This window comes from Aotus nancymaae, unplaced genomic scaffold (genome assembly GCF_030222135.1).
Source record: "Aotus nancymaae isolate 86718 unplaced genomic scaffold, 86718_ANA_hifiasm-v0.15.2.pri h1tg000041l, whole genome shotgun sequence".
NCBI lineage: Eukaryota > Metazoa > Chordata > Mammalia > Primates > Aotidae > Aotus > Aotus nancymaae.
In genome coordinates, this window is record NW_026988455.1 from 14,606,305 (window position 1) to 14,618,968 (window position 12,664).

The following is a 12,664-nucleotide window of genomic DNA, read 5'->3' on the forward strand; positions in this document are numbered from 1 at the left end:
GCCAGGCGTGGTGGCTCACACCTATAATCACAGCACTTTGGGAGGCTGAGGCAGGTGGATCACAAGGTCAGGAGTTCAAGACCAGCCTGGCCATGATGGTGAAACTCCGTCTCTACTGAAAATACAAATATTAGCTGGGTTTGGTGGCAGGTGCCTGTAATCCTAGCTGCTTGGGAGGCTGAAGCAGAGAACTGCTTGAACCCAGGAGGCGGAGGTTGCAGTGAGCCAAGATTGTGCCACTGCACTCTAGCCTGGGCGACAGAGTGGGACTCCGTCAAAAAAAAAAATTATATTGTAGGAGATTTAATGACACAAAGCTATAATAAGTGAAAACAAGTCAACAAGAAGCATATGCATTCTGATCTTATATGTGCAAATTTATCTATGTCAAAAAAAAACTGGAAGGATAAACACCAACATGCAGACAACATAAATCTCCAAGTGATAAGATTATAGGTGTTATTTCATTTTCTTCACTTTGCTTAAATTTTGCTTTTTTCTGCTTTAAATGTTACTCATATATTAGAAAAAAAGCTTTCATGAAATCTTTAAATAAAAACCTTCATGAGCTCATGAAGCCAGAGTCACCTAATATTACAGCTACATAATAAAAACTTTTTGGCACGTGGCTTTTATTCACTGTGGTCCAGGTGGTGGTATCTGGGCCAATGTGAATCAGTTGTTTACACAGGTCCCCCAAGAGACCGTATAGATTTTTAGGGCAAAGGTCTGTTTCCTGTATCCCACATCCCTGGCACCATATTTTGCACAGAGCTGATGCTCAACAGCTGTAAACCCATCTTCTTGAACAGTCAAGTTTCTTGGTCACCTGTTGTAGCACAAGAAGGCAGCAGGCAAAAGGCTGCCCTGGAGATTTGTTTTGCTGCACAGACCTTTAAAATTAAGTAGTCAATTAGGCAAAAGCTTTTCCTTGGCAGATATTTGAATAAATTAGTATAAATATCATAGTGCTGAGCCATGAAAACAGCTGGAACCCATCCATATTAGATTATTTTAGAATGTGAGGTGGATCATTCAAATCCAAAGGTGACACAAAACTCTAAAATGCCCTAAACTTCTTTTTTAAGCTTTCAGTTCAACTGTCCCTCTCAACATATCTTCACCAGAACTGCTAACAGCAGTCAAGATGACAAGCTCTGTGTCATCAAGCTTTTCACTATCTCCTGAAACAGAGGCCAGCAAACAGTCTCTAAAAGAGGCTCAACAGTATTAATAAACATTCTAGGCTGTCTGGCCCAGAAGCAAAAATTGAGCAACTGTTCTCACCAAAAGGCTGATATTCTTTTTCTCACCATTTTCTAATTTAGACTTTAAAAAGCGAAAACCATTCTTCACCTGCAGGGGCTGCAAAAACAAGTGGCAGGTCAGAATGAGCCCGTGAGTAGACTGCTGACCCTTGTCCCAGACGATGCTGACGAAACCACAAAAATACTAGTTGCAGGGGGCAGCAGAATATGAATAGAATAGGCGACGAAGCAGGACACATGGACAACATACAAGCAAGGTAAGACATTAGAGAATCCTTGGGAATTTGCTGCAATTAGTTTTGTTTGGTGGTAGTGGCAGTGACGTGTGTTTGTGTGTTTCAGATCACCCATCTAATTGGAAGGTCACAAAAGTTCTAGGCTGGAGAAGTTTAATGAAATGTGAGCTTGAGTCTCTAAGCCAAAATGTGGGGGGAAATATTGTGACAAAGAAGTAAGTGCTGTAATTATTGGATGGATTACTCAGTATTTCTGAAGTCTCAATTAGGTGGTCTGAAAGGTCATCACATTGACTTAGGTCTGATAATACTTGAAGCCAGAGCCTGGTCTGCGAAGAGGGCCTGCAAGCTAAATGTTGCTAACCCTTCTGTAACAGCAACAACAGCTGCAGCTCCATGGGTAAAAAAACGTAAGTATCAACCCATGTTTCTAATCAACAGTTTGGAAATGAGAGTCTTGGCAAGCTGGAGGGATTTTTTTGTTAATTCCACAATCATGAGTTCTATCTTTGCTTCTAGGTAGGGCCCCCAACTAGCAACATTAAGGCCTCTATTTGTCAACCTATGTCAAATAAAGCCCCTGTTTTTACCAATGTGACTTCATTTTGATTCAACATGATACTGCATGCTTACAGAAATTTTTCTTCAATGCATGCTGAAATCAACCTGGTAAAAAGAACTCCACAATGTTCACTTGGGGGCCATGCAATCTCTATGCAAGGTAGAAAGAGCTCAAACCCAGTATTCAAACTGAAACCTAGACAGTCATGGTGTGAATGATCTGGTGGGGTGCTCATAAGCAAGCTAACATTGACTGGTTTCCTTATGTTTAAGATATTTTGAGGATTACTTGAGGTGCGGTATGCAAAGTGCCTAACAATATTTAGTAGAGTTCTGTACCTTTTAAATGAAAACTCAGATGCATCTTTGTCACTCTAAAATCACTGATTTCTGAAAAAGAAAACTTTGACCAAACTAATGCTCAGATTAAGCAACAGATGAAAAATCTGGTCAGCTCAGTTTACTTCTATCAGATGGAAGCGAATCCATCTACGGCAGCTAGAAATACTTTCAGAGGCCCAGTGTGAGGAACCTGTGGTAAATTCAACCAGAGAAAATCTGGGATCCTGTGTTTTGCTGCCAAAGTTTTAGTTCGCATGTAGTTAAGAGAGAACTATTTCATATTACTGCAATTTACTTTGATTCCAGAGTTCAAAGTTTTTAATAGAGAGAGAAAGGAAAAAAGGGAGGCAGGGTGGGGTGGAACATCATACAGATGTTCCAGGGTTCTTTTCCATGTTAAAATAGCATTTTCTGGAACGGTGGCTTTTAGAATTTACACTGTTCCAGTGAAGGTAAGTATCTGAGACTCAGTTGAAATGCCTATCTCCGAAGAGAGAATACAGCAAACTCTCCACCTATAGACAGTCCTCAATACTTAGGTACCAGCAAGGATAATCTAAACATCCAACCACATTGAGCACACCAGGAGGAGAGGAGTCACATCATGTCTTCCTTTCTCCCCCTTACTCAGCCTAGCTCAGTGCCTGCTGCATAATAGACACTCAATAAATGTTTGTGGAACAAATACTGAATCCAAAATGGTACAAAAGAAAAGTGCAGATATCTCACATCAATATGAATTCTACCCAAGCCTTGGAATGCAACACTTTTATATATTTATAAAAATATGTAACCATATTTTCTGAAGACTCAGAACTAATATATTCTGTGCTGATGGCTCCCAATCCTTTTCAAGATCAGAAAATTTTAACAGTTGATTTAATTAATTCACCTACAGGCTCAAGTGATTGTCCTGCCTCAACCTCCCAAAGTGCTGGGATTACAGGCATGAGCCACTACACCTGGCCTTCCTTTTCACTATTTTGAATTCAACATTTGTTCCAGCATGAATCAAATCTTGACAAATATCATCCTATCCAATATCCTATAGACAGGTGCCTCATCTCCCAGAGTAATTTAGAAAATCAGTGCCATTAAGAGATACACTCCATTTTTTTGTTTTTTTGGTTTTTTTTGTTTTTTTTTTTTTTAAATCAAAGTAGTACTTTAAAAGGATAGCCCTAACTTACCTGGCTAAAAGAGCTTTACAACAATAAATGCTCATTAGAATAAGTTTTGATGAAAACTTTTTTTTTTATGATGACTTTTAAAACACACAATAAAAGGTTAACTATGGTAATACTGTTTGGCCTTGGGGAAGTCACTAACCCTGCCTAGGACTCAAGTTTCTTTGACGGCAAAGATGCAAATCATATTAACTGTCTCACAGGTTTGTTGTGAAAACTGAATGAAAAAATGCCCAACAGGCTGGCGCAGATTAAGGGTCCCATAAATGATGGGTTGCTGTTGTTCTTACTGCTATCATTTTCCAACATTTTTTATTTATCCTCCATTAAATATACTTTGTTCAATGGCAACCCCAAGAGATGGGATTAAAACTAAACAGAAACTGAGATTTTCTACCCCAAACTTCACTTCTTCAAAGGCATATGTGGGACATCATATCTATGCTCTAAGGCATTTAAGAAAACAGCCGTAAGAATTGGCTCCAAGAAAGCAACAGCACACTCGTTTAGTTATCTGCTCTGTCCCATAAATGTGAATAATGAAACTGATCATCTTTTAGTTCCTTTCCAGAGGGAGGCCTGGGCACCTGAGTCAGACATGCAGACCTGATGAGGATTCCAGTCGCTGTCAAAGATGACCACCGTATCAGCTGCCTGAAGATTTAAGCCCAGGCCTCCAGCTCTTGTGCTGAGCAAGAAAATGAAATACTGGGATCCAGGTTCATTGAATTTCTTCAGCAAAGCAGCACGATCTTCAGACTTGGTGGTGCCTGAGGGGATCAGAAAAATTAATTTGCCAATTAACTCTTGTCTGAAAATGGCACAGAACTAGACAAAAAGGCTTGCTTCCTTCGAGAAATATACCCAGACTCCTCTTAACACCGGTGAGGTAATTTCTAGGCCTCTGTACTTTTGGAAAAAACTTTGAACATTTTGCAATTAAAAAAAGACAGAGAGAGAGAAAGAGTTTATACATTTCTGATGAGGCATCTTTGCAACTTTACAAATTTTACAAAATCCTTACTCTCACATAAAACAATGAAAACATTTTTTGGATTTATTTCTGGCATTTATAACAACAAATAATTTCAAGAACACGCACACTTCCTTCCTCTCTCTCACACACACATACAAACACACACGTGTGTGCTTATAACTGTAATAATGGCTTAAAGAAACGTTGCTGATAGGCATTAAAGCAAGGACTTTTTTTATGCCAAGAAGATATAAACAAAAGGAAAGCTGTTTTCTACTACTTTACCATTTGGATTACTACTGAGTATAATCCGGCCGGTAAAAACATAAAATGCGAATAAAATATATTTTTTTTTGCAAATGGAATAATTTTATCCTTCTTAGCAAGACTTAAAGCCAAAATAATCCCCCCCTCCAAAATAAGGAATCTCTTAAGTCTGTTTCTCATGTTATCACCCTACTCTGCTGAGTTCAAAGCATGCTAAATCTAAACCAACTAAACAGAGCAGCGGGTTATATACTTTGGGGTGGTTTGGCCCATGGAGTCTGAGGAGGCTCCAAAATAGTGAATAAGCAGACAGTACCAAACCCCAGAGTCTGGTGCAGTGCTTACTTTTAGGGAATACTCGCATTTTGGATGAGCCATTCAATCACATAGTATGTATCTGTAATCTATTTACCTAGCCATTTCATGAAATGCACTGTGGAAGGGGAGAGAAAAAAAACACCAGTATTCCATCTGATCACATTTCACCAGAAAAGCCTAGACGCTGAGTTTTGAAAAAAGTCTTTAGGTTGTTGGGAAATATGTACGCATGTTACATGATAGTCCCCAACTGGCTGCTATTCAAATATTATTTCTACATGTTGTTCTTTAAGGATGGAAACATACCAGCAATTTATTTCAGAGGATTAAAACATTTAAGTGATTACAGCTAATGAATCAAGTTGCTATGAGGGCCAAGTTCTCAAACATGGGGACAATCTGTTTTTCACATTTAATAAATATAAAAATAACAAATCCCCTCCTGAGGAGGGAGAAACAAATCACCTCCCCGCATACGGCAAACAGGGATTAGAAATGAGGGGTCTGGGGGCTCTCCTCACTTAATGGAGTAATGTTCTTTAGACCCAATTTACTTTCCACGTTAGGTTTCGAGTTCAGGGAACTGGTGAAGTCCTGACACAATCAATAGTCCGAGTTTAGATTCTGGAAGAGGAGCACTAAGCATGCTTTGTTGAGTGAGGTTTCAAATATGTAGCTCTTGTTTCTTTTATTTTCAGAACTGGCTTTCTGAGATCATGGTGAACTATTTGTTCACGATTCTAATGGAAGATGTGTTCTGTTCCGCCGTGCAACCTTCTCTATCATCTTTCCAGCTGCAAGAATTTCAAAAAAACTACATGGATTACAGGTTCACATATTTCCCTTCTGCCTTAAACTGAATGAAAAGCCACAGAAACCAAAAATTTCTTCTAAAATGGGGAAAGAAGAGATAATGACATCTGTGTTTCTGACAGCTGGGTACAAAAACTATACATCTATGCTCTCAGGAGAGAAGTGCAACAGTTTCGATTAACTGAAATTAACCAGTTGATAATCACATGGATTAACGAAACAGAGCAGTTCATCTCATCAGGTCTGCCTGCCCCACATCTGCGTGCTTTTGGTTTCTTGCTTTTTGTTATTTTTGTTTTCTCTTTTTCCATGAAGCTGAAGGCTGCAGTAGCTAAAGGCCTTGCTGCTGAACACTCAAACTTAACCTTCACTGGCTACTTTATAGATAACATTCATAGGTCACCATGGTAATGGTTACTTCAGTTATTTTTCAGGAACTTTGGCCAGCTGTGTCCAGTTCGAAACGGTTGTCACCACTGACCCTTCCACTAGGCCTGAGCCAAGTGCCCAAGAGATAGCTTTTGATGTCAGACAGCCAAAAACTGCACTGTCAGATCATGCTAACACTGCCATTTTTTGCATGTATGTCCTAGGAAATGCCATGAACCCCGGCTATGCTTGTGTAGAATGAACCTGTTACTTCATTTTTCCCCACTGCCAATCACCCTTCCTTGTGCCTTAGATCGTTTCACTTCCTTACCCCATAAATATCCCTAAGACTTATCTTCAGGGAGGTAGAGTTGAGGGCTGTTCTTCCATCTTTTTGCTTGGCACCCTTGTGAATAAATCTTTTCTCTTTTGCAAAAGCTGTATCCCAGTGATTGATTTACTACACGTGGGCAGAACAGACGTGGATCCGGCCAGTAACATAAGATATAAATACAACTAATGCCTACTGAGATAAAATAACCTTACATGCAAAATAAAGCACTTGAAAAACAAAAGGAATAAACAAATAAAATTATTTGGTCAAAGGAGTTTTTAGACCCTATACCAGATACCTTAAGCAAATAGGCCAACCATATATCTGGTGTGTATTTAAACTGTATAAGCCAGGCACAGTGGCTCATCCCTGTAATCCAAGCACTTTGGGAGGCTGAGGCGGGCAGATCCCCTGAGGTCAGGAGTTCGAGATCAGCCTGGCCAACACAGTAAAACCCCATCTCTACTAAAAATATAAAAATTAGCTGGGCATGGTGGCAAAATATAAAAATTAGCTGGGCATGGTGGCACATGTCTGTAATCCCAGCTACTCGGGAGGCTGAGGCATGAGAATCGCTTGAACCTGGGAGACGGAGGTTGCAGTGAGCTGAGATTATGCACTGCCTGCAGCATGGGCAACAGAGTGAGACTCAAGTTCAATATAATAAAATAAAATATAAATAGCTGGGAACTTGACAAATTATTTAAAAAAAAACACACAAAAGATTAAGTCAGTTTTTAATGCAAAGCTATGGCATTTCTTATCACAAGCTTTGGAATTTGCTGGAAAACCATTCTGTCAAAGATTTCCAAGTCAAGATCTTTGCTGATCATCAACAATCTTTTTAATATTGCTCAGGGAGACTACAACTACCAAGTAAGAGTCTATCCAAAGGCAGACACTCCTTGCAAGTGGCACAAGATTTAACGTGCTCAATAGTAACATCAGTTTCATGGTCTTTCAGACTTTGATACATAAGCAATTATAAGAATACAATTAATAGGGCAACTGTGTTAAAAATTACAGAATTTACCAGAAGGAACACACTGTCACACTTCCATGATGACTAATTTTAACTTAGTTTCAGCTGCTTTTAGAAAGTGTTGTCTTCTGGGATAAAACCTCACCACTTGCTCTCACTCAAAAATCATTTCCAGTAAAAACAAAAACCATAACGGAGTATTAGCTATATCTACTCATGCAACCAAAATATTTGCAGAAAATTTGTGCTTAGCTTTCATCAAGAGATTTTTTTCCCCCAAAGTCAAAATCTGAAACATCAAATTCAGCAATGAAAATCTGAAGTCATTTTAACAACTGGGTGGTGGGATGGGGGATAGAAGGGGTTTCAGTTGGAAGTGTGTATACTAACCCATCTGTGCGTATATTGATGTCCATCAGTTCTGTCCACCCTTAAAAGGAATGTCTGCTGTTTCTTTTGGAAAGAAGGCTTTTCAATTCCACCTATAACATTCTATGCAATTTGCTTGTCTATCTCCTTCCACCTAATGGTAAGGGCTCTGAGAGCAGGAACAGTGATAGTTCATCCATCCTGTATCTCTAGTGCATGGTGGTTGGCAGTTAGTCAATTTAAAATTTTAAGTAATTTCAATATCATTCTTAAAATGTTGTAGCTAGAGAAGAAGCCTGTATTTTCAGAGATGGGTATACCTCTCTAGATCTGCTAAAACTGAGCTAATTGGGAATCAAAGAGATCCAAGTTAGAACCTGGTTTCACCATATACGTTTGTCTTCTCATCTATTAAATGGGCATCATAATGGCACACATAAGGGGCAACAGTAGCTTATTTATGGAGAAAATCAAATTAATAATGCACATGAGGTGCTCGGCCCAGAGTCCCACACAGAGTAGGTGTTCCATACATGTTAGCTGTTACGACTATTATTATTAATAACAAAAGGACAGCAGCCAACAAATTATTAAAGAGAACCTCTCAGGCTGGCAAGAAAACATTAGAGCAATTTCTTTCAAGGAAGTCACTTCTTATCAGTTTAATGGATTGGAGCAGTCCTCAGAGACCTGAGATTTGGAATGAAATGCCACAGAGTAGCAAGTGATAGTTATGCAGGACACCTGTTGGGGGGCTGTCAGTCCAGTGCCCCACAGCCCCTCACCTGAGCAGTTGGTAAAGCAGTTTATCTTTTGAAGGCAGAGTGCTGAATTTCCCCCTTTCCAGAGGCAGGGATCCAGTCAAAGAAGAGACAATAAAGGAAATTTACCAAAAGAGAAAAACTGTGCATACTAGGACTGTACTTGTGAATTCAAAATTCACATTTACTTACTCATTCATTGGTTTTCAGTGACTTTGGAGGGGAGAGGTAAAGGGGTTTTAAATAATTAAGTTTGGGGCCAGGCACTGTGGCCCACGCCTACAATCCCAGCACTTTGGGAGGCCAAGGCAGGCAGATCACTTGAGGTCAGGAATTCGAGACCAGCCTGGGCAATATGACAAAACCCTGCCTCTACTAAAAATACAAAACTTAGCTGGGCATAGTGGCACGTGCCTGTAATCCCAGCTACTTAGAAGGCTGAGTCAGGAGAATCACCTGAACCCAGGAGGCGGAGGTTGTAGTGAGCTGAGATCACACCACTGCACTCCAGCCTGGGCGCCAGAGTGAGACTTGGTCTTAATAAAAAATAAAAATAAAAAAAGTAAATAAAATAATCAAGTTTGTCAGATGGTATAATTAACTCGAAAGTTAATTAATAATACCCTAAGAGACAGATCGTAAAGAGAATTCACCTAAAAACTTAACTCAGAGAACATACAGCAAGTCTGAGTTTAGTAAATATCCAATTACGTTCAATTAAGCGCAAAAGGAAAACAAAATGTTGGACTGAAAATAAAGTCTTTTAATGAAACATAAACCTTAAATTTCCCATTTAATAACAGTAATATTGCATTAGATAAATACCAGTATTAGTAGCACCCTCTTTTCTTCCGAGGGATTAAATAGCATCCTGACTGTAAACTAACTTTTATTCCTACTTACCACTCTTTGAATGCCATTATTTATGCCCTGCCATTGTGTATAAATGCTGACACTTTTAATTTCGAATTATATTATTATGGCTGGCATCCAAATCGTAAAATAATTTAGGGAGCATCCCTAAAATCATATTTTCTCCCATTAATATTTTTTCTTACTAATTTTTAGGACATAGTATTTCAATTTCACTCTTAAAACCAGGCAAATATTTTACATAGCTTGCAAAATCCAGGGAACGATGCAGTCATATCTGTTAACAATATAGCATGTAGATATGTCTTATTTAGAGAGGGGTTTTAATGATAAATATATTCTAAAATGAATGATTATATTATTACAAAGAAAAGTGACATAGCCTTTATCCCCTTAAAATATGTCTTAACTTAAAAAGTTAAACGTTTGTCAACATATTCTATATGTTGGCACACAGGCAACCATCAATTTTAAGAGCAAGGAAGATTTCAAAATTTAAATTTAGTTAATTTTACTGTATTTAGGTACTCATAAGTGACTCTAAACTCATTTGTGTTGGTTTACATGTGGGCTATGCAGCTATGCAAATGAGGTCAGCTTATTTAAAGCTTAAAGATGTAAAAAATTGCTATCTAGAAAGACTGCACCCCACGCTGCTAGTCAATTCTTCAATTTTACCCCTTCTTTTTGGCTGAGATTGAACCTAAGTGCCCATTATCCCTTCATTTTCAGTAGCATGGCTTCTGAGCCTAATGCCTTATGCACTTACCATCAAGGCGTAGGTAAAGGAAGTTCCGAAAAGCAAAATAATCTTCCATGATGGTCATGAGAGATGTCATCTGGCAGAAAAGCAGCACTCGGTGATTAGTCGCTCTCAATTTTGGCAGAATACGATCAAGTAGCTCAAACTTCCCTGAGGCCCGATACAGCTCAGCCCTGAACCCAAAAAATGCAAAACAGGAAGACAGTATTACTTCTGTCTTCTTGAAAAATCCAGCATTGCTTTGCTTTTCATATAGTCCTTTGTATACAGTAAACATCCAATAAGTAACTGTGAAAGGAATCAATGAATGAATGAATGTGAACTCCAAAGCAACAAGAATATTTAGCAACAAAAAAGAAAATACATTCATACAACACCCATGAAAAGTGCATTGTATATACTAGCTATGATGACAGGTTCTAGAAAGAAAAGGAACCATTTTCATGTTCTTAATACTTTCCTATTAAGTATTACACACAATTACAATCTAGCTCTTTACAGAAAGTTTGCCAACCACTGGTTTAGAGTGTCAGAGATGACCTCCCAGAAGAGGTAACATTTTAGCTAAAACCTGAAATAATGAGTGAAAAGGCATCCAGGTGTAGAACAGGGGCACTAAGGTGGAGAGGAGATTCCAGGGAGAGGAAAGAGCACGTGCAAAGGCCCTGAGGGGTAAAGAAGACAGAAGAATTTGAGAAATTGAAAAAAAAAAATGGTGAGCATGACTTAAACAGACAGGAGGAAAGAACACTAGGAGATGAAGACAGAGAGGTGGGGGATGGGACTAGGAACAGGTTCTGTAGGGCTCTATGAGCTACACCGAACGTTTTCATTTACAGTGCAGTGAAAAGTCATCAACAGGTTTTAAGCAGGGGAGTGATGAGGTCTGGCGTACCTTTTTACAAGATCACCATGGACACCGTCTAAGAATGGACTCAGGGAGGACAAAAGTCTTGGATTACTGTAGAAGTCCAAGTCAAAAATACAACGGGAGTATGAGATGGAGAAGATGCTGTGATATGGAGAAAAGCTAACGTATGGCCTTTTCCTCTACAGTTCACCTATTCTTTTCTTTTATTAACAGGGCTGTGTTATACAATTAAAACTGAATTTCAGGTGATACTGTTTGGAAAACTTGCCAGCGCACATGCAATCTATAGTGCTGAAATGTATCATCTGGTAGTTGATTTATGACACGGGATATGTTATTTCTAACAGACACATTTTCAAACGTATGTCTTCCCTATGTCCATCCCCCACTCTGACAACTGTTCTCCAAATACCCCATTTTCACCATGCAATCCTGGCCAAGCTGCTGGGAGCAGGGGCAACCACAGAACCCAGAGAAGAGAGAGGCAAGGAGAGGCAGGGAAAGCTTAGCAGCACTGCTTCTGGCTAGGGCCCAGTTCCTGGTTCTTAGCCCAGTGAAACTGTCTTCCCTTGGGATTCAAGAATGCTGACTATACCCTAATAATAAATTTTTCAAATTTGTAACACACACACACACACACACACACACACACACACACAGACTTTCTGTTAATGCAATGTTCATTTTTGTTTTGCAAGTCAAGATTCTCTTTAATATCCATTGATAATGAAAAACATTTCTTACACAGACCATACTCTAACAAATGACTGTAAAACTGTACACATTTACAGCAGATGAGAAATTTCTTCTCAAGTACGTTAATGTCAAATGTCCATGTGAAATTTAATAAGATAAATTCTGTTCAAGCCCTAGCTATACTTTTGGTTATAAGTAACAAACCTTTGAAGCTTCAACAACATTTTTAGAACACCAGGATACTATTAAGTCTATTAAATGAGATCTATGTCCTTTGAATAGCCACTTGCTTAAGGCAAGTAATAATTTATGCCAGTAAAGTAAAAGAGAATGCTGATATCATTTTGGTTAATTTCTGTACCTCCACCGAAGAGCAGTTAGAGGGCTGGGAGTATGCATTCGCACAAGACGAAACACTGTAGAGAGGAAGAGTTTAGGTAAGGCCAACAACATTTGTTTTAAAGGAAAAAAAATTAAGATTTACCCATTGATGACCCCATTTGAATAGCCTAGGTGTTCAGCAAAGGATTCCTTTAAAAGAGAGAGAAAAAAAGGACTTTTAAAAATGTAATTTTAACTTAATGATTATTCTTTTAGTGAGGTTATCCTACCGATTTCTATAGTTAAGACAAGCAAATTAATGAATAAGCAAACACTTATATATAATGAACCGGAAAC

At 38.8% G+C, this 12,664-nt stretch overlaps 1 protein-coding gene across 4 annotated transcripts in view; it reads right to left on the bottom strand.

The window, feature by feature from the left end:
• The window catches only part of SMARCA2 (SWI/SNF related, matrix associated, actin dependent regulator of chromatin, subfamily a, member 2), a 211,045-nt gene that overhangs the window by 82,420 nt on the left and 115,961 nt on the right, over positions 1-12,664 (bottom strand). For all 4 annotated transcript variants that reach the window (XM_064361484.1, XM_012454586.2, XM_012454583.2 and 1 more), the window contains 3 exons: positions 12,471-12,517; positions 10,426-10,592; positions 4,201-4,364 (listed from right to left, as the gene is read on the bottom strand). In XM_064361484.1, the coding sequence (XP_064217554.1) occupies positions 4,201-4,364; positions 10,426-10,592; positions 12,471-12,517 (378 nt within the window). The remainder of the gene's footprint in view (positions 1-4,200; positions 4,365-10,425; positions 10,593-12,470; positions 12,518-12,664) is intronic.